This window comes from Myxocyprinus asiaticus, chromosome 41, assembly GCF_019703515.2.
Source record: "Myxocyprinus asiaticus isolate MX2 ecotype Aquarium Trade chromosome 41, UBuf_Myxa_2, whole genome shotgun sequence".
Taxonomy (NCBI): domain Eukaryota; kingdom Metazoa; phylum Chordata; class Actinopteri; order Cypriniformes; family Catostomidae; genus Myxocyprinus; species Myxocyprinus asiaticus.
The window spans coordinates 33,836,646-33,860,192 of NC_059384.1; the positions used below are offsets into that span (position 1 = coordinate 33,836,646).

The window sequence follows — 23,547 nt, forward strand, 5'->3', positions numbered from 1 at the left end:
TAATGGCAGCACTGTAACTGGATATACAATTTATATTTCATGTGCAATCAATAGATTATACTGTACTTGTCAGACTGAATTTTAGTAAATACTGAATTTTAAAATGCTGCATTGATAAATCCTGGGTTCATTGATAAAAGTTGAAAGGTTTCTAAAATCTAAAGAAAGAGAAAGGGCATTAGACAGTTTTAAATTGTGACCAAAAAATTAATTGTTTTCGTTGACATTACATATAATTGAAATATGACTCTCATGGTTTCAAAGCTGAACGAAAAAAATACAATTAAATGTGGCTTTTAATATTGAAGTAACTGATCTACTGATGGGCACAATTTAGCATAAACCATTAACCCACTGACCACAATGAACCTGAGGGGGAAAAAAAAACTTACTGTAATATTAATAGTCAACATAATTAGGGTTGGAACTTTACAGTGGACTACTGTATGTTGACAAAACTACAATTATGCCCTTAAACCATTGTACTTCTGCTTAGTATTTTCTTCACCATGTAGTGTACACTGTTTTGTGTATGCAGACATAATTTAATTAATGTCCTGGAGGAAGTAATTGCACAGTGTTGCCATATATTGATTGTTGCCCTCAATTCTTACATTAGCATAATAGCATTGTTAACAACAGTTTATTTATTTAGGGATATGTGTCCTCCAAGCTGTTTTTCCTTTATATTTGGCTTAATGGTTCCTTATGTTCAGTGTGCAAGTCTCTGACTTACTCTAAACACAAATAGCCAGTGGCTCATTTCCAAATGTGTCTGTCTTTCCATTTGAAAATATGTGTTAAAGGAATAATGCACCCAAAAATTAAAATATTGACCAAAAAACAAAAGGAGATATTTGGCTGAGATTCCATTTTCCACAAGGAAAGTTTATTGTGAACTAGATATTTAAAATTTGTCAAAACTATGATGTTGGCTTGACAAAGCCTGGCATGACTGATTATAGTGAAACACGTTTAAAAGCTTGAGGTTTGAAGGCTTTACAGACGTTGCAGTAACACAGCAAGCCAGCCAGAAAGAAAGAAAGAAAGAAAGAAGATGGCTGGCTGGATGGATGGATGGCTGGATGGATAGACAGACAGACAGACAGATACATATAGATAGAAAGACATAAAGATAGATAGATAGATAGATAGACAGATGGACGGACAGACAGATGGACGGATGGACAGATACATATAGATGGATGGATGGATGGATGGATGGATGGATAGATAGACAGAATTATATTCACCCTTTGCTATATTGAAAGCACTAAAACTACAAATTATATTATGTTTTACCTTGTGTATTTCTTTGTTTTTTTATGTACAGTAATTGCATATCAGATGATTGCAACACACTCCAAAAAAGTTGAAACACGGGCAGTTTAAGACTAATAACAATTTGACGAGTTAAAATAACAAGGCAATGTGAAACAGGAGATGTTAAACAAGAGAGGCAACCGTGTCATAGTATATAAGGAGCCTCCAAAAACAGCCTAGTCCTTCAAGAGCAAGGATCATTCTAGACTTGTCAATTTGCCAACAGATTCTTCAGCAAATAATCCAGCACTTTGAGAACAATGTTCTCCGATACAAATTGAAAGGATTTTGGGCATTTCACCCGTTACAGTGCACAATACAATAAAAGATTCAAGGAATATCATCAAATCTCAGTGCGTAAAGGGCAAGACGAAAACAACTTCTGAATGTGTGTGATCTCTGATCCCTCAGACATCACTGACTTATAAATGTCATTCATCTGTAATGGATATCATGAACATGGGCTTGGGATAACTTTAGTAAACCTTTGTTAGTCAACACCACTCGCCGCTGCATCCACAGAAGCAAGTTAAGACTTTATTAGGCAAAGCAGAAGCCCTACATCAACACTGTCCAGAAGTGTTGTTGACTTCTTTTTTTTTTCATCTTAGATGAAAAGTAGAACAGTGGAACCATGTTTTTTGGTCCAATGAGTCCACATTTCAAATAGTTTTTGAAAAACACAGCCATCGTGTTCTCTGGGCCAAAGAGGAAAAGGGCCATCCAAGCTGTTATCAGCGTCAGGTCCAAAAACCAGTGTCTATATGGGCCAGGGGTGTGTCAGTGCCCATGGCATGGGTAACTCGCACATCTGTGAGGGCACCATTAATGCATACAGATATGTACAAATTTTGGAGCAACATATACTGCCATCCAACACCATCTTTTCCAGGGACGTCCCTGCATGGACAACTTCAAACTACATACTGGCCGAATAAGCAGAGAGTGTGGGTGCTAGATTGGCCTGTCTGAAGTCCTGACCATCTCTAATTGAGAATGTGTGGTGCATTATGAAGCGTACAATACGGCAACAAAGATCCCATGCAATTGTGCAGCTAAAGAACTACATAATGGATGAATGGGGGAAAATTCCACTTTTTAAACTTAACAAACTTGTGTCTTCAGTGCCTAAATGCTTAATAGGTGTTATTAGAAGAAATGGTGTTGTTTCACAGTGGTAAACACTTGACTGTCTCAACTTTTTTGGAGTTTGTTGCAATCATCTGATTTGAAATTACTGTACATTTTCAAAAAAGAATGAAATTCACAAGGAAAAACATGCGTTGCATGTGTGTCTGTTTATGTTTAAGTTAATTGATATCATTAAAGTTTATGTTTACTGTTCAGCCGGTTCCCGCCTCTTCCTTGCCCATCCTTATACTGTTAGAGTTGACTACAAATTACACCACAGTCAGATATTTAAAAAAAGAAACCCTTCAGACTTAGTTAATCAGCAGGTAGACATGTGAAGATGATATTATATGAGCTTGGCGTCCTCTTATGGTGTCTTCATAAACAAGATTCATTAAGATTATTAAAGTTTGTTTATGTGTGCAGGTGGCCTAGTGTCAGGCCAAGCAGGACTGATCACTCTGGTGGATGGATCGGGAAACTCTAAATTATTAGACAGCAGTAAATTTAGCTGAAGTGAATGATTACCAGCTTAAAGCCTGTTTGGTGGGAAACAGAGATTGTGTTAACCGAAATTTTCAGTAATTGACTGAAATGTAAAAACGGACACAGATAACTCAGAATACTTCCATCATTTTGGTAGTTAAAAAAAGTTAACTGGTCTATTGTGTGTACCTACTTTTGAAACATTCCCACAGTATGAGATGGATCACAGTATGAGTAACGTGGATTAAACGTTTTAACCACCCCCTGCAAAAATAGGCCAGGAGGGAGACGTGAGTGAGGATTTGGGGAGGGTAACAAGAGATTTCAAGTGTAGTGCAGTTGAATAATTAATGGCTTATTGTTTATTAAATCAGGTGACCAGATTGCAAGACCACAGTGACTGTTGTCTTTTCCACATTATGACAGCAAAATAAAAAGAAAAAAGTCAAAAACCTGCAACATAGTGTCTAGTAAGACTGAAAGAGCTCTTGTGATATCACATTAAAAATACCAAGTGCTACAGTATTTTACTGACCAATGACATGGTAACTTAAGTTTGTTATAGCAATGACTTAGAAATTTTTGTCTACGCCAAACATTTGATAACAAAATGCCATTACTATACATTCAGCCTTCCAAAGACAAAGATGCTCAAAAATGAAACTACATTTAACTTGACACATCGTCCTAAAACAGAGCGCTTATAACTAGAGTCACTGAAAACCAGTGAGATGCTCCAAAACATTCATCTGATGCATGAGCACATACGTTTGATCAACAATTAAAAATAGCGCTGAGGGAAGTAGGCCAATAATAAGGTTATGTTCAATGATATGGAAACAAAACAAACAATATTTTGACTTTTAAAGACACTTTTTTGTATTGTCTGAATACTTTACTTGTCTGTTGCCACAATAAATGTATATGATGCAGTGTATTTGAATTATGTGATTTATAATAATTATAATATATATATATATATATATATATATATATATATATATATATATATATATATATATATATATAATTATTTTAATTATTATATTTTAAATTAAATATTGAAATGTGATTAATTATGATTAATTCAATTTATTAATTGGACCATCATGTAATTAATTAGACTCGCATGCTCTTTAGGACTTGTACTGCGGCCCTTTGCATCGCAAGTGCAGTGCTCTATCAGTCGAGCTTCTGCGCAATTTTATCACACTCGAACAAGCTTGTAAATGTAGTTGGTTATGTAATGCAAATCTTAAAATGTATTGCCGTGCATGCAGTGCTCAAAATACTGGCAATGATGACAAAATGAAGTCACAGTACCGGCAGCAACTCTTGCGTCTTCTGTGATTGTGGTCACCCAGATGGAGAAACGCTCATAAAAATGAAATTATTAAAAAAAATAATAATAATTTTATAAGTGGACCCCAGGTAAAATAAAATGTAATAATAAAAACAAAAAAATTCATGATATGACTCCTTTAAACTGTAGGAAAGGCTGTTTATGCATGGTTGTGTTTGCATGCTGTGAGTGAAAACAGCAGTCCTCTCTGTCTGAGTGATGAAAGCGGTGAGGTACCTAACTGCTCAAGCAAACCCTGTATGCAAGAGAAACTTCCCCAGAAAGATTTGGCAACACGGCAGTGGCTGTTTGGGTCATTTTACAGTCTTTGATGTTTGCTGGGGTTGCAAGTATAGAATGCAGGTACCTCAGCAACAGAGAGATTCAGCAACCATTTACACAGAACAAAAGGTTAAACAACATTGTTAAGGGTTGACAGAAAAAAATGCATTTTCAAGTTTTTGGTTTATTTCATTCTCAATTGGTTTGTTCAAAGTCTGTGCATTTGAAACAAAGTTTTTTTTTTTTTTTTTTTTTTTTTTTTTAATGGTGTTTGAGTGTTGACATTTAAAATAACAGTATGCCCAATAAATATTACATTTTGTCATCATTTACAAACCCTTTACGTTTTTCAAAATCTCACCATGTATGGCTGGCTTTTTTCTGTGTAACACAAATGGAGAGAATATCAGAATATTAAGCTTCATGATGCATCTCTATACGCCACGTTTGAATTCAACACAAGTGCAAATGAGAGCTACGGCAGAGGGGAAGATTAGTAAATATAGACTTAAGGTGTGTCCCAAACTGCACACTTCTGCACTATTTTACGTCATTTTGTAGTGTAAGTAGTGCGAGTAGTATGTTAACACTGAAAATGCAACAAAAAGAAGTGTTCTTTAAGTACCCGGATGATGCACTTTTTCAACCGTCAAAACGCAGTGTGGAATGTTGGACACTTCATGCACTCAATGCACACGGCTTGCCGTACATAGCGGAAGGGGCGGAGTTACCTGGCTGTGCTGCTGGTCTGACAAAACAATTGTAAATTATGAAGAATGTAGCAGGCATGGAGAAACTTCAGTTGATACAGCACCTTACAAATGTGAGTTGAATGCTTTACATCACCCCAAGCTGTGTGAATATGTACGTTGTTTAAGATACAAGTGTTGGGGGCCTGGGAAGCCCAGCGAGTAAAGATGCTGACTACCACCCCTGGAGTCGCGAGTTCGAATCCAGGGCGTGCTGAGTGACTCCAGCCAGGTCTCCTAAGCAACCAAATTGGCCCGGATGCTAGGGAGGGTTGAGTCACATGGGGTAACCTCCTCGTGGTCGCTATAATGTGGTTCGCTCTCGGTGGGGCACGTGGTGAGTTGTGCGTGGATGCCGCGGAGAATAGCATGAAGCCTACACACGTGCTATGTCTCCGCGGTAAAGCGCTCAACAAGTCACATGATAATATGCACGGATTGACGGTCTCAGACGCGGAGGCAACTGAGATTCGTCCTCCGCCACCCGGATTGAGGTGAGTCACTACACCACCACGAGGACTTGGAGTGCATAAAGAATTGGGCATTCCAAATTGGGGAGAAAATAAACAAGTGTTTAACGGAGGTTGGCAATGCGCTAAAGCTAGCGGCAACACATCACTTGGGTTTGAAACATCACTTCCATCAGCTGTTAAATGGCAAACGCTTCTGTGTAGTAAAAAAAACGTTAAGTGTTCCATTTGGGACGATACTAAATGTACGAGTGCATGTATATTTTGTAAGTGTATAGTGTGTCGTTTGGGACACAGCTTTAACTTTCAGTCTGTTCCTCACATTAAACTTCTGTATGACTTAAGAGGACTTGAAAGTTAACACACAATGTTCTATGCACCACTTTTATAGTGTTTTTTTTTTTTTTTAAGAAAAGTCCCCATTCACTTTCATTATATGGAAAAGAGCCGTGTGAGAATTCTTCAAATGTCCCCTTCTGTGTTCCACGAAGAAAGCAAGTCATTCAAGTTTGGAATGACATGGGTTAATAAATGATGACAGAATTTGGTGGGAAATTTTCCTTTAATTTGTTTTGTGAAGTTATTGGCAGTGTAGACACCTCTGTGTGATACTTTTTCCAAAGGTGATGTAAAAACTACATATGTAAAAGCAAACACTCAGATAAATAAAGCAAAATGTATGAATAAATAAATAATGAATTTTGCCATAAATAAGTGACAAAATATCGGGGTCAGTTAATTCCGTTTATAATTTACAAACTAGTTCTGTGAGGATTCACATTTGGTAAAGATTAGATGTTCAACTCAGTTTGAACACGCTGTTTTGACATATCGATTTTATTATTCATAATTCGCAATGAAACAACTCGCACCAAAGATATTTGAACGACTTCAGCAGTTCGAGTTAACGCATGTGGAGCTCGTAAGAGAGGTGAGGCGTTTTCATCTCACAGCAGTGGGATTGTCTCCACACACAGTCGCGTCGAGTTCACGGACCCTCACCGCTTACCCCGCTCTGAAGCCATCTAACAACTGTACAGAGCCACTGTGGAGGCTGTCTGAGATCTAATGCACACGGTAACCGGTGCTTAAAGTGTATGACAGTAGAGGCAGTTTAGTATCGGAGCGATCAACAGAGTGCTGAGGAAACTGAACGGACACTGAGCTCACGCGTACCGGACCGGGCGGAATCTGCGACACCGACACTGACGAACACATCCACCCCACCAGGAAAACGCGACATGAAGGAGAAGCATTTAATAGAAACAGCCCAAATGCAGGGAAACGTGATGGTAAGAGGACGTCTTTATTACTGCGTTTCAGAAACGTACACATACATATTAAGAAAGTGGCTTTTTTATGAATAACAGGCTGTTTAAATGTTTGTTTTGCTGTTTTTGTATGTACACAAGCAAGACCAGTACGCCCCCTAACACAAAAGTACTGTGGTGGAACGGTACGGTATGGTAGACGATGGTAATACCATGGTAGGCTACTTTGTATACCATGACACTGAATGATCGACCATATTCATATACCACCATACAGTACAACAATACTATCGTTGTACCATGGTACTTTTTTGTTTGTGTTGTTTGTCTAATTCTATAATATAAATGAGCATGTATTTATTTGGCTGACACTTCTATCAAAAAGAAGGCTACTTTCAGGCGCACATTATGAGTGCGCGCTTACCCTGGGATTCGAACCCATCACCTTGGCGTTACTATACTACCATATGTGTTATAGTCATTTTATTGTAAGGTTATGCAAGTGATTCTGCAGCCTCTATTTTGATGGGAAAAACTAGACACTGAATGTTTGAAAAGTTTTATAATCGTAGGTTATGCATGTTTTAATTCAAGCTTGTGAAGTAATATATACTGGGACTTATTTATGCTATTGTTTTTTTATTTTTTTATTTATTATTTTTTTTAGCCTGTATTAAATGCAGAGGTGACATTTAAGTGTCACAGGTTTAGATGAGCGAGGATTCATTAAAATTTGATCACACCTAAAGCGCAGTGGAATATTGCAATATTACAGCTGCAGGCTCGATATCTCAGTGACCTGCTGAGACTGAGGTCCAGAAGACATTAACCTCACATTCAACTGAAACTTTACAGTCTGATCTAATAAGAGATACGAAGGTGCTTGCTTTTTTAAAATAAATAACATTGTTTAAACACACAAAGATGCAGTTTTTAGAGGTATGCACGGGCATTAAGTTGACTGATATTGATCATAATAAGTTTTAGTTGTGAATATTTTACTGTACAGTTTAGTGTGTTCACATTTTGTGTACTGTTGCTGAAGAACATAGGCTTTGCAAGATAATGCTACTCATTTAGTCGGTTTGTGAGGTGACCGACAAAACTCAAAGCTTGTGCAATAATTTCTTCTCATTCTCTCAGGCAGCACAAGAATAATGAAATACACAGATAAAGCATAAATCACACACCTAATGCTCATCGTTTGCTCTTTATTTTGTTGTAATAGCTCCAAAGGAATATTTCACCCAAAAATGATCATTCTCTCATCCATTACTTACCCTTATGTCATCTCAAATTCGTATGACTTTCTTTCTTCCATGGAACACAAATGAGGATACTTTAATGGAGATATTATGACTGTTTGTTAGGCTTGGGATCAAAGCCGTTTTCACGTATTGATAATCGTAAGATTTTCCTGATGATTATCGATATATATCGAGATTTTTTTTCAGATATAAATAGGCTTTGTCTTTCAAACATATTTCTCAAAACAACTTTGGTAAAGTGTGAGCGGCAGGGTAAATTAAAGGGGGTCGCACACTGGACGTGTCTGGCGGACGACACAACGCGTTCTGAAATTTGAAACAATTATTGTCAGTTGAGGTGTGTATGCGCGCACAGCATGGGCTCGCTGTATCTGAAGGCTGTTAAAAACTCTGTAGCACCGCGGAGCTCAACTTGCATAGTTTTCCATTAAATTCGACCCAAATCATTATCAAAGGACATAGATTATTTACTCTAGTCATTACTGGATGATATATTGTGTATATGTATCTTTCATGGACCCTACACAATGTGTTTTACACAAAGTATGTCTTTTTGTGGTTTGATGGCTTGAATGAAAGACCTGTTCTGTGCTACACACAGAGAAATTGCATAATAAATGTCACCATTTCTAATCATTCAGTTTGCGCAGTTACACTAGTTTCATAGACTAATCTGCAAACTCATCAACGTCAATTTATTTATTCTTGAAGAAGTACAAAAAGCTTTGTAACTTTGGACTGCCATCAGCTCGTAATGTGTGTGGGATGCCTTGTTAATGCCGCGACCAGCTTCAGTAAATGTATGTCGCCCCCTTGTGATCTCCCAAAGCTATTACTTCAGACTACATTGAATGGAATGCAACTGGCAGTGAATTGAAAGCATGCAAATTAGCCTTCTAATTTAAATGTCGCCTGATGTTAATATATTGATGCCTCAAAAATGTATTGATAAAATAACGTGCCGATCAATAATCGATATATCGATATTTTATTAAATCCCTACTGTTTGTCCATAGAATGCAAGTAAATGGTGACCAAACTTTCAAACTCCAAAAAACACATAAAGGCAGCAGAAAGGTAATCCATAAGACTCCAGGATAGGCCTGTCACGATTATTAAATAACTGTCTGATCGCGGTTATTTGATCTAACCGCGATTATTGTGCAGTTTAAATTCTGATCATACTTTAATGCACAAATAAGGGAATTTTAAGCGAATATACAGTAGAAATGCCATGAACGCCGCATTTGTGTGTCATTCAGTTGAACTCTAAGCACACCGCGGACATCAATCAGAGCAGCTCCTGTCCGGAAGAGCATGTGAAATGCTTCTCAAGTGCTCTGATGCGCGCGCCGTAAGCAGAAACTCGCGCCAAACTCCCACGAAAATATAAACAAACAAATATAAACTTTGATAGTGAACGCAAAGTGCTCCGGTTTCACTTTAATTTCACGATCGTTTGATAGAAAATGTCCCTGGTCATTTCGGGTTCATACACGCAGTGTTAGTGACACGCTGTGACACAGAGGAGGAGACACACACTTTATTTCTGTGTAGTGATAAAATGATGAAAGGAAATCTCAAAGGTTTTGCTTCATGAGAAATAAGGGCTCATGGATTTAATCAAAGAGCATTAAAATAATATGTGAAAGTGACTAAATTCAAACAGAAATATTTTGCTATTGCATAATATAATATAATATAACATAATATAATATATAATATAATATAAAAAGCATATTAGAATTTTATTATATATTTTTTACAAATGTAAATATAATTTTTTATGAGTTCCAAAAGCAACAGTGTAAATGTAAAATTGACCAAAACTAAAGTCATATTACTAAACGACATATTTTAAGTTTTGAGAAATATTTTGATATTTAAAACCTTATTTTTCATGTCATTCAGAAGTTTTTTAAAGCCTTAAAAGGAAATCATTCCATATTGTATTATTTGATTTATATGTTTGAAGTGAAAGGAATATTCCGGGTTCAATATAATTTAAACTCAATCAACAGCATTTGTGGCATAATGTTGATTACCATGAAAATAAAATGTTTCTTAAAAAAAAAAAAAAAAAAAGCAAAAATCGAGAATCCAGTGAGGCACTTACAATGAAAGTGAATAGGGCCAATTTTTTAACATTAAAATACTCACTGTTTCAAAAGTATAGCCACAAGACATAAAGAATATGCATGTAAACATGATTTTAGTGTGATAAAATCACTTACTAAACTTTTCTGTGTATTCAACTGTGAAATTATAGCCAATTTTACAACTTCTTTGCCATAACGATGTAATGTCAACAAACCCTAAAACCACTGTAAAAATGACAATTTACAGAATTTAACAGCTCTGCAGATTGTGGTTATCTGTATTATGCCACAAATGCTGTTTATTGAGCTTAACTTACATTGAACCCGGAATATTCCTTTAAATATGTAAAAAATACTTCTTAAGGTGTATGAAGCACAAATACACCTTAAGAAATATGAAAATGTATATGACAATTAATCGTGAAAGCCCTAAAAGAGACAATTAATCGTCATAAATCACAATTATTTGTTTGACAATTAATCGTCAGGCAAATTTCATAATTATGACAGCCCTACTCCAGTGGTTTGATCAGTGTCTTCTGACGCGATCCAGTCGGTTTTGGTGAGAGCAGACATTCCAATCTCTAGTCATAATTTCAAGCTCGATTACACTTCCTAGCGTTTGACGCATGCGCTAGATGGCGCTAGGAAGTGAAATCAAGCTTGAAATCATGATCACCAAGGAGACTGCTGATATCAAGATTTATAGGGGAAAAAAGGAGTTCTATTTTGATCTGTTTTCACCCAAAACTGATTGGATGGCATCAGAAGATTAAACCACTGGTGTCTTATGGATTACCTCTATGCTGACTTTATGTGCTTTTTTGAGCTTGAACGTTTGGCCACTATTCACTGGCATTGTTGGACAAACAGACATCTTATCTTCATTAAAATATCTTCGTTTGGTTCTGTGGAAGAAAGAAAGTCAAAAGAGTTTGAGATGACAAAAGGGGGAGAAATTAATGATGATAGAATTATCATTTTTGGGTGAAATATTTCTTTAAATAAGTTCATATCTTTGTTGTAAGTGAAAAAGAGGGAATCACGTAGTAATTATAATTATTGAAATCGTAAGAGGAACTTCCCGGAGGACTTGAATGCAGCAGTGCACTAATGCACTTTAAGTACCAGACGTACAATTCTGTCTTCTATGTAGGAACAAGATCTTTGTCCAGCAAGCCATGAGAAACGTCAGTTTGAGGCATGTACCTGTCTGACAACCTGTCCACTTTGCTTATCCTCATGAGTTGAGCAGAGAATTTCTTTCACTGTGTTCTTTGACACAGACACTCTGCTAGTTTTGAAGGGATGTCTAATCAGCAATGAGGGATAAAAATGCAGTTTTTCCCCAACTGAACAGGATGTCTTTTGTTTCAGTGACAGATAGAAAAATATGTATGTTTTTAATTAAAACTTTGATCAGATATGTGCTTATTTTAGGAGAATACAAATATTCAGTGTGCTTTTAATTGCATCCATGGTTGAGATTCTATTCTCCTGATGAAGATAAATGAAAAGAATAGTAAATAATAATGCCATTTTCTTTTTTGGCCTTTTAAATGTAGCCTAATTTTTCCATTGATTGGTTGTCCTGCTGGTTGTATAAAGGGGGAACTCTGAACAGTTTGAATTTCCACATGATTCTCCACTGGGTTTAGGTGCCCAATATTTATTGCCCTCAAGATTCAAGAGTGCCATAAGGCTTTTGTGGTCGTGCATCCGGTGTCTTTGATTGGCTGTTTACAGTAAGTTAGTCTATTCTTTTCATAAAGCACAAACTTGGTAATAGTCCAGCACTTTGCTTTGATTACAGTGATTGGAGAGTTGCAGTGGCCACTCAAGTGCTCTGTGGTTAGAAAATGACCACTTATTAACATCAAATGCAGAACTAGATTTGCATTTTCTACAGCAATTAGCAGTGTGCTTGCAAGGCAGCAAAATAATAGTGTTCAACTTTTAGGTTTAGGTTTAGGTTTAAGTTTAGGTTTTAGGCTTTGGTTCTGTGTGAAATAATGTTGCATATATCCACTTCATTCTCAAACATTTTTTACTTTCTTGCTTACAAAATATACAGTTCAGTTTTTCACCCATAAAAGCTGAAGGTAAAATTTTTTTAACATTTTGGCATTATTTTTATTCATGAAGGACAACTTAACTGTAGTTCTTTATATAATTATTTAATTTTGTTTCACGAAAGTAGCAAGGGTTGTAACACCAGTGACGATAACAACAGTGACAAATTCTCTTAAAAGATTCATTTTCTAAGATGGTGTCAATTAGGGATGCTCCGATCGATCAGCCGGCCGATATTCGCGTCCTATGACATAAACTGATCACTCGTGTCGCAAAAGACGCTCGGCTCCTTTTAAGACTTGAGAGGCACTGTTATGGCATCACGAAGTGTGGGGAATACTAGCATAGTGTTGTAAGACAACAATCTTGATTCAGCAGTTAAGAACGATGCAGTGGGTATTGCGAATATGAAAAGCTTGTGTACTGTACTGTTAATGTGGCGTTTCATGAGCTGTGAAACAGTCCTTATTATCGTTGATGGCGGTAGCTTCTCAATTTCCGCCGGGCATAGGCATCTCAGTAATAACGCGAGTTACAAGTAGGACTGGGCGGTTTTTCAGATTTTTTCGATTAATTCGAATTTGCACTTTGAAACGATTTTTATTTTTTTTTTTAAATCGAGAAATCGAGATTTTGCATAAAAATATTGCAAATGCTGTAGTTAGATACGTTGTAAATCCACCAAAGGCTGAATAAGGAAGAGAAAAAGAATTCATAGCACTTGTTTTAATGCGCTCCCAATCTGATCAGCTGCATGTGTGTGGTGTGCTCCAAATGAACGTGACAGGTTAACAATACGGAGACTGATATAAAAGACAGTGATAATATTCCCAGTATGATTGTACACATTGTGATTGTAGCTCACCGTCGTCCATTATGCAGGTATACGCCGGCTTAAGACCATAACTGGCCTCGACGTGCACATGTTGATAAACAGTCTCCTTTCTGTGACCCATAAAAAAGTATCAAATACTATCAAATTATTTTGATAGGCTATATATGGGAGAATCAAACATCCACTGCTCCTTTTACCATAATGTGATAGATCACTAATTGTTGCTTTGTTCTGTGTTTCAAGTGTACTGCATCTATAGCAAACATTTGGCAAGTGATCATTTTGACAAATTTTGCTAGATGAATTGTGATGATATATTATTTCATATTGCTGCGCTGCTCAGCGTGAACCGCTAGAGGGCGTGTCTATATCTGCAGGGGTTTATGAATATACACACAAATTGTTTGATATACAATGAGTACTTTCTAGATAAACTTGACCATTTTTACATATTGATTTCTAGATAACTTTCTAGATACAATTGTTTTAGATAAAATGAATAGCTACACTGTCTAAGAATTATTTTGTAGTTTTCTTATTTTATTCTATTATTTCTGAACATCTGGGTTTATTAGATTTTAATTTATTTGAAACTTGAAACTGTTGACAACTTCCCCCTGTGGTGCATTTTTTATTTTTTTTTGGTGTATTTTTCTTGCACACCTTTGTTTCCTACAATGGAAAGCTGGATTTCTCTAACCAGGTTGCCTTGCATTCTAATAAAGAACATGCAATTTGAATCATGTTGAAATACACTTAAAAGTTGAAAAAATAGAATCGTGAATTGTCCATAAGTTTGATAAAAATCTAGATTTTATTTTTTTGCCATATCTCCCAGCCCTAGTTACAAGATGTGGTGTAATTCAAACATCTTTATTAAATATCTCCTGATTAAACGGCATTAACAATAGTAGCACTTGTAGAGTCCAGAAACATGCGCTCTTTCTCCGCTTTCCTTTCATTTCTTGCCCTCATGAGAGAGCGCGTTTCCCTTAATTAAAGCTCAAGCAGCAACAAGTGAAAAAAAAAAAAAACTTAATACAATAATCCAACTAAATGTAAAGGCAGGGAAGGAATTTATAAATATAATAATTCTTTATACAATATTAAGATACCATAATACAATGTAGTAAATATAATGCAAAAATAAAATGAGTAATAATAATTATATTGAATAATGACAATGAATCAATAACGAAAAATGTCACATTATGTTGAATTGCACCTATGGCTTATCAGTTTGTCTTCAGTTTGACACTAAGCTTCATTTTTTTATAGGGCTCTCCATCTAAATATAGAGACTATTTTGTTAGCCTATACTTTAAAAAAACAAGTTTTATTAAAAAAAGCTTTTTTTAAAAAGTCTTTTAAACTTTTCTTTTTTTTTATTTTTTTTTTTTTTTTTGTCAGCAAAAACTAGGCAAAGTGATATTACTGGGAAGAGGAAAGTTCAGTTAATAGTGACAGTGTGCAGAAAGCTTACATACAGTCAGTTATGACAGAGATCCTGATAAAAGGTGAAATGATCGTATCGGCTGAAAAAATCCTGATCGGAGCATCCCTAATGTCAACAGCATCACAGTACATACACCACTGATGAGACTAAAATCAATAAATCATACCATTAAGTAGTGGTCGACCGATATGGGTTTTTTAATGGATGATGCCGATACCGATATCCAGAGAGCAGGGTGGCCGATAAACCGATACAATGCCGATATATCACAAGATTTTATATAGTAAATAACATAAAATTGTTGAATAATGAATAAACTCTTATTTAGCACTATATTTACTATATTTATATTTACTAAAAATAATATAAAATATAAAAATATAAAATAATATTGTATTTTAAATAGTAGATAGAAGTTTCTTCTGATTTCTGTTTAGTCATAAAATTGTAGTAATTTATTTGCAAATGAAGAAACTGTTTCTATATTAGGAAGAAGGAAATAACAGTACACACAGTAGTCCAGCAACCATGGATGGCATGTCCACGTTAGCAGTCACATTTACTCAAAAAATACAGAATCAAACCAATTGTACATACAGCGCATAGTGAATAAGACATCTACTTACAGCACACGTGAAGCACTTTTACTTTAAGGTTGCACTCACGCACTCGTGCGGATCCAGCGCGAGCACCAATCTCCTGACAGTTTAAAAGGCCTGGATCACCAGCTTGGATTGTCATGGAGTGACCATCATGATTTGTGAATGAGAGGAACTTTTGATCCTGATCCTGAAGTTTTGATTCTGGCTGATAGAATACACGCTTCAGAGGAAGATATTAGATGAGTGCTCGACGGGAAGAAAACGCTGGATTTTCTTGAGGTTCGTGAATTACATCTGTTTAAATGAGATAGCTGCATATTTGCAGATGGTATATGATATCAGTTTTATTGACATTTGTCTTTTATCATAAGAAAAGTTACAGGGAACTTTTGAGGAGAGACTGTTAGAATACGTGCTTCAGAGGAAGATTTATGAGCGTTCCACAGGACGCTGGATCTGCTGAAGTTGTGTAAGGTTGGTTTATTGGATATGCGCATATTTGCAGATGGTATATGATGTTACTTTTATTGATATTTGCCTTTTTGTTATTAGATAAGACAGTTAAAGTTACAGGGAACTGTTGAGGAGAGAGAGGGTGAATGAAACAGGTGAGCACGCGTCTGATATGTGGACCGTTTAAATGACACTGTGTTGCACACTGGTCTATTATTGTAGTAACACGAAGGTACGTAACAACAAAATAAACCACGACTGGTCGTTTACATGTCTCAGTCACTTAACATGCAAGCAGGCGATTTTCAGCGCCCTCCTATTCTGAGAAGTCAGAATATCGGCTGATTTATCGGTTGACCTCTACCATTAATCCTTATACTCTGGTGCATTTTTGGGGTGCGGTCCGCAATTTTTCCTACTCAAATTTAAAAGCTCACCATTCACACATACTGTTGACCGATTGCAAAAAATGTGTCTAGTTTTTCAGAGAAAAAGTTTCATGTTATATGCTTGTTACTTTTTCCAACCATCTGACACAGCAACATTTGCTAATCCAATCATGTGAGTTTGGGGTGGGAATGTCTGGGTGGGGTTTCTGGAGTCTGTTTGAAAACAGTGCTTATTTTAGCAAGTATGTTCTGTGATTCTAGTGGCACAGAAATTACACACTGCAGCTTTAAGATCACATTGTTGCAAGAGTGATGCTTGTTAACAGCTGCAAGCTGTTGATCGAGAGTTAATTGGTGCAATCAGAGCTGGACAGTGACCGCATCAGTTAAAGTCACATATAAAGCTAACGAGCAGAACAGACAGGTTAGCCCATCTACAAGCCCTACGTTCACGCTGTTAAATGTGCGCTTGCATGCACCAGGGCTCCGTGCAGCGCTTTATTTAATTGGGGTTGGTCCAGCCAACAAGTGCGGGAAAAGATGTCCGTGATTTATAGTGACCTTTAAGTGGGCTGTCGTTTCTCAAAGCAGAAGCCGGGTGTCCACGGCGTTTCATTACATCTGCTGGAATCCATCATGTGTAATGTTTTTCTCAATGCAATGCTGCATGCAATTTAAAGAGATACAACCGCACATAAACATCAAGTTACTTTCCACTTTTATGCATGAACATGCAGCCATTTACTGTCAGAGAGAGATTTAAAGCCTATCTAACATTTTAAGGCAGTCACAAAAGTCATATTTTGTCTGAAAGTCAGATTTTATCATCTAACACTGTGTCCTAAGATGCAATGCGACAAGTTTCCAGTGACAAGCAATTTGTCCATCCGCAGTGAAAACTGCTGCTTGACGTGACACAATCACAGCCAATCAGACCATATTTTATGTTTAATATACAGTTTTGTGGAGCAGGATTTTGGACCAGTGAAATTTCACTGAGGGCAGGGCTACCCAGAAAAACGGCATTAAAAGAAACCAAGTGATTGACAAAATGTGCTGTCACTTGTTGCTTGTCATGGAAACAAAATCTGATTTACATGAAAAAGATCATCACTTAAATCGCATTAATCACACTTAAACATAACTTTATCGTTTTTTTGAACTTAAAATGCTCTGTGAAAACACAATCATCTGAGCACTTTATTAGGTACACCTGTACACCTATTTATTCATGTGATTATCTAATCAGCCAATCATGTGGCAGAAGTGCAATGCATAAAATCATGCAGATATGGGTCAGGAGCTTCAGTTAATGTTCGCGTCAACCATCAGAATGGGGAAAAATGTGAACTCAGTAATTTGGACCATGGCATGATTGTTGGTGCCAGATGGGCTGGTTTGAGTATTTCTGTAACTGCTGATCTCCTGGGATTTTCACGCACAACAGTCTCAAGAATTTACTCCGAATGGTGCCAAAAACAAAAAACATCCAGTGGGCAGCAGTTCTGCGGATGGAAACACCTTGTTGATGTGAGAGGTCATGGAGAATGGCCAGACTGGTTGGAACTGACAGAAAGGCTACGGTAACTCAGATGACCACTCTGTACAATTATAGTGAACAGAATAGCATCTCAGAATACACAACATATCAAACCTTAAAGTGGATGGGCTACAACAGCAGAAGACCACATCAGGAATTTCACAACATAGTGTTCCTAATAAAATGCTCAGTGAGTATATAATCTACACTAGGGATGCACCGATATCACTTTTTCTCTTCCGATTCTGATATCGGAAATCTCAGTATCGGTCGATCCCGATCCGATACCAGTGTTGTTTTGTTGCATAATCAGTTTAGAATATCTTTCCATTATTGTGTGGAACTAATTGGGAGTACTCTTTAATATGTAAAGAAACACAAACCTCTAACTACACATTATTTCAATATAAATGTATAGCTTATTAAGAAACACTTTATTATTAACTAGTATACTGGATAATGTAGCAGCAAAATTAACAGTAATTCCAGTCTTCAAGTCTTCAGTAGAAAAGAAACCAGTGTTTTATTTTTTCCTTTTTTTCCTTTTTTTTTTCCAAAAATGTTTCAACTTACATCTGGACTTTAAAAGATTCAGATCTCTTTTTTTGTTCAATTTAGTTGTAAGATATCAGTCCACTTTTCATTTACACAGTTATTTTCTGGAACCCATTCAACTTAATTCAAATTGTAATATATAGTAATATATCTCAATTGTGCACCTTTAAACCCTCACGCTTTTATTTTGACATTCTAAACTCTCCAGGAAGTCCTGTATGTGTCTGTTTGTAGGCAAGTTCACAGTAGTTTAATTAGCTTCTTATTCAAATTCTGGTAAAAAAGCACCTCCAGTGCCATTCTAAATGCATATTATAAGTGAACCGAACTATTGAGCATCTACATCTGAGATGTTGTTCGTGAGTAGCGCTCAAATTTTGCGCACCGCATGAAGGCTGAAAATAGCCGTGAGTGTGTGTGTAAACAGAGCAGCGCCATTCAATGACGTGCTGGAGCTGTGCGTGCATTTTATTTATTTACTTATAAAATACAGCCTTTTGTGATTCATAGAGCTATTGCACGTCTTCAAGTGGCTTTGAATAAAATGCATGAGTCATATGAACTACTTTAATGGTGTTTTAATGGTTCTTTTGTCATTTTTTTAGCTTGATAGTAACGAACATGACTAACACACAGTATCAGATTTGGAACGGGCTCGTCAGACCGATACCCGATCCGTCTAAAAGCTTCAGTATCGGAGCCGATACCGATCCAGGTATCGGATCAGTGCATCCCTAATCTACACCCATTTCTACACATTTTCCTTTCTTTTCATATTAAAAGATAAATCATTTATAAAGGCATTTATTTCTCCCATGCCACCCATTTCTGTCTGTTCCACCGGTGCTCCAGTCCAAAGTCATCCATCAGCACTCACAAGACTACTTTGGGCCAGTCTGCTAGCAAAATAATGAGTTTACAATAGATGAATATTTCATTATGCCGTTTGTCTCACCCTCTGCTTTGTTACATGCAGATTAGATAAGATGATATTGTAATGCATCATAAATGTTTCAAATGGCTTTGCCAAAATGAATACCTTATGCCATTTGGCCATCTGTGGGATAAATGACACAAACTATGCAATTATTAAAAGTATTTCTTATAGAACATCTGAGGTAAGGTGAGTAAAAACTGAACTCCAAATAAAATGATCCAGAAATAGACGAAAAGTTTATGGCACACATTTCATCAACATCTTTCTAATGCTGTTTTAACTACATCACAATGAAAAGAATATAATGGAAAATGTAAGCACATTTATACTAAATGTTTCTCAAGAAAATTATAGACTCATATCCTGTCCAATTGGTTATAAGTAGCACTTTTTTTTTCTTTTTACATCTTTTATGACTCTGTTCTTTTATTTAATTTTCATTGTTTTCCATTATCAGGACACTTGATACTCTGTTCCAACAGTGGGAAATGTGATTGAAATGTCAAATGAAGCTTGTAAAATAAACCTTATTTGGCAACCAATTATTAAGATGTGTGAAGACATAAAGATTGCACTGAGAAATGAAAATGTTTTTAAGGCAAAAGCTCACTAACGTCAGAGTTGGGACTGGGCATATGAATGGTGGAAATGTGCCAACAGGTAGAAAAGTTACTATACCTTTTAAACCGTGGTAGATATAGCATGGCTATCTTTTTTTAAACCGGTCTCATGAGAAGTCATAATGATAGTACAAGATGGCCAAATCATAAGAAATCATACGAGTATGAGTTGGCTTGTACAAAAATGTACAACTTTTACTCCCATAGAGTAAAATAAACAAATTTTACCCTTACCCAAACCCTAAACCTAGTTAAGACATTTTTTCAGTTTTGGTGTTAATATCATCTATTTAGAAGCAGTATTCTCATCAGTGTTCTGTCAGCTCATTAAGTTATCCAACTCAAATCAACACCACACAGTGATGTGGTAGCTGGCAACAGCAATGGGGCAGTTAAATCATGGAAAGGAGACAAATGCCAGAGGCAGAACATTGTTACTCTATTACCATGTGCTATACGGACGTAGCATCTCCCGCTGAACATGTTTACATATGCGCCCTCCTGCGAACGTCTGAGGCCCCAGGGCTTAAGCCCAGGTAAGCCTGTGCATTAATGCAGAACTGATAAGATCAATAGCTAATTAGAAAACTAAAACTATGCAACTCGCTGCCACTGCCTGAGTTGATGTCGAATCAAATTCTGATTGGTCAAACAAGGCATTGTTGTTTATAATTTTAATTAATTTTCACCACGATTTCTCACCGCAGTTAACATTTTTAATCGAAACAATGGATTTCTATGAAGCCAATCCACACCTGAAGTGAACATTCATGCGGCGACAAAGAAAAAAATTAGTGTGTAAATTTTTTTCTATATGCCTGGTGATGAAACGCCCTGACCAATAAAATATGAGCTTTGGATCATGTGTCAGTTAACAAAGCCAGTGCAACAGGTGACACTAAAGCACAGAAAGCTGTTTTGACCACTTACATTAAATGCTGAAGTAACTCGAAGAAAATCCTGAACAGCAATAAGGTGTCAGGTCATGTTATTTTTATTTGTATAGTGCTTTTCACAACACGTATAATTTCAAAGCAGCTTTACAGAAAATTATGCTTTAACAGAAAAATAAGCTGTAATATCTGTAATGTCATGATTGTGCGATTTGCTAAAAACAAATTGTGCCTTACAATAAATAATTAAATTAATAAATAAGGAAATAATATTTGTATTTAGAACCCCAGTGAGCAAGCTGAAGGCGACTGTGGCAAGGAACACAAAACTCCATAAGATGTTGGTTAATGGAGAAAAATAACCTTGGGAGAAACCAGGATCACTGTGGGGGCCAGTTCCCATCTGGCTAAACAACATGAATATAATGCCAATATTAGTTATTTGTGTGCAGTGCAAGTCATGGTTTAAAATTATTAAATTAAGTAAGTGTTAGGGGGCACTGTTTAAACAGTGATTTGTATGTACTGTAAGATTAATGACTAAATTCTTTGTGAATGTTGGTGTGTATATTATTTGCATCATTTACCTTAAAAACTGAAAAATATGAATGGAATGGGTTCTCTTAACATGTAAATGATGTTGCTGCATCACTGATGTTGCATCCCCTTAAAAAACTCTGATATTATGTTGATTGTCTTCATAATCTATACCATTTTGCTGCATTGTTTGCTTTTGCATTTAATCTCACATGAGTTCTTCTTTATCTCTTATATAATATTCTCTATATTGTTGTATCTTTGCCTTTGTATCACTTTTTTAAACTTTACAGATCTTAAGTGTTTATCTTTGCAAAATATTAATAATATTAACACTTTGACTTGTAGTACACTGTGTGCCTTTATATATCAAAAACGTGGTGTTTTTTTGTGTTTTGTGAAACTGGAGATTCTTTGTTGTAATTGGTGCATTATCACTTGAATTCTGCCATTCCCCCACCCCTGACAACTGTTGTCACCGCCATCATTGACTGAGGTAATTTATGACAGAGAGTGGAGAGTGAGAGAGTCACCCTACTGCTGAAGCAGTATCAGGTAAAATTAATTAACAAAATACGCCAAATGTCCTGTAAAATAAGGAATCGTCCCGTAATTAAGGGAGAAATTGCGTTCTGTGTGAAATCCATACGCGATGCCATTTGTCCCATTTTTTAGTGTCACACACCCAAACTGCTGAGAATGTTTCACAAATCGAGAGAAATTGACCTGAAACACACACACCTTTCCCGTGAGTTGTATGAGATATCGGCTGTTGCTTTACACAGAAACAGCTTGGGGAAATATCAGTGACAATCAGTGGACGTCTTCTGTCGTGTTTTCTGTCAGAAGCAAGATAAGTTTGTCAAAATCATATAGCATTCGAGTGCATGTTAATTGTTCCCTATCTGTCACTAACTCAACGTTGTGTCGATGTAGTGACACTAGGGGTCACTCTTGGGAGCCCCAAACACCTCTGCTTTTTTGAAAAAAGGCCAGTGAGATTTGGCGAGCGGAATCTGCATGCCTTTTATATGGGTATAAAAGGAGCTGGTATGCAACCACTCATTCAGATTTTCTCTTCGGAGCCAAGCGGTTGTATTCAGTGCACTGAATTCAATTCCATCCAAAGACGCACCTCAAAACTGCTAGATTTATGGCGCATTTCAGTGGCTTCTCCCCCTCTGCACCCGTGGAGTGCAGAGAACGCCCCTGGGCGCTTCGGCAGAGCGAAAATAAGAGAGTATATTCTAAAAGAGTATATTTTCATTCACAAAAGAGCTGCACACACGGAACGTCTTTTTAAAGATGCCTTTCCGTTTGTGTGTTATTACTGGTTGCAGTCGTTATCTCTCCGCTTCTGACAGCCACAATCGCTGTCTTACATGTCTGGGCACTGCCAACGCGGAGACATCGTTCGTGAATGAGTCATGTCCTCATTGCGAGAACATGACCATGCCACCTCAGAGGATCCCCGCACCGGTACTTCTACCTACAGGTTTGAGGCCGCATCGGTTAGTACTGGGGGCGATTTGGGGACATCAATGGGACCACCTCCACCGGGTATCCCCCCACGGACCTCCCATTCCCCAGCACGCTTGCTTGCCCCGATCGGGCTCTGGCACGAGACTGCTGGCTCGTCTCAGCGCGAGTTCGACTTCTCGTTCGGAGCTCGGGAAGACAATGAGTTATCGAGCGCAGTATCGGAGAGTGGGCTGGTCCAGTCTGACGCAGAGGCTTCGGCTGGGCTTCCTCCTTCGGGAACGGTCACCCAGTCTCACGCCGACATGGAAATGACGGACATGCTTTCCCGGCTGGCTATGAGCGTCGGGCTAGAGTGGAACCCTCCACTCTCCCCTGAACCCTCGCAGCCCGACGATTGGTTCCTGGGCTCGGGGCGCTGCCCATGGCCATGCCCGCCCCCGTTCCTTTCTTCCCGGAAGTGCATGAGGAGCTAACAAGATCGTGGTAGGCACCTTTTACTGCCCGGTCCTGGTCTTTCAGCTCCCCCGCTCTCACTACCCTCACTACCTGGAGCGGCCAGGGGGTATTCGGTGATCCCCCAGGTGAAAAAGGCGCTCGCGGTGCACTTGTGTCCGCAGAGCACCGCCACCTGGCACGGGCTCCCGAAGCTCCCGTCCAGGGCCTGTAGGTTTTTGTCGTCCCTGATGACTGTGGCCAGCGGTACCGCTGGACATGCCGCCTCCACCCTGCATGCCATGGCTCTCCTGCAAGTACA

At 37.5% G+C, this 23,547-nt stretch overlaps 1 protein-coding gene across 3 annotated transcripts in view; it reads left to right on the forward strand.

Annotated features, from left to right (window-relative positions):
• LOC127431848 (dipeptidyl aminopeptidase-like protein 6) overlaps nucleotides 1–23,547 on the forward strand; it is a 545,012-nt gene that overhangs the window by 46,322 nt on the left and 475,143 nt on the right. Inside the window, exon 1 of one of the 3 annotated variants that reach the window (XM_051682458.1) lies at nucleotides 6,734–7,075. The exons of the other annotated variants lie outside the window; for them this stretch is intronic. Coding sequence (XP_051538418.1) covers nucleotides 7,025–7,075 — 51 coding nt within the window. The 5' untranslated portion in view covers nucleotides 6,734–7,024. Of the gene's footprint in view, nucleotides 1–6,733; nucleotides 7,076–23,547 lie in introns of those variants that run through there. 3 annotated transcript variants of the gene reach the window in all.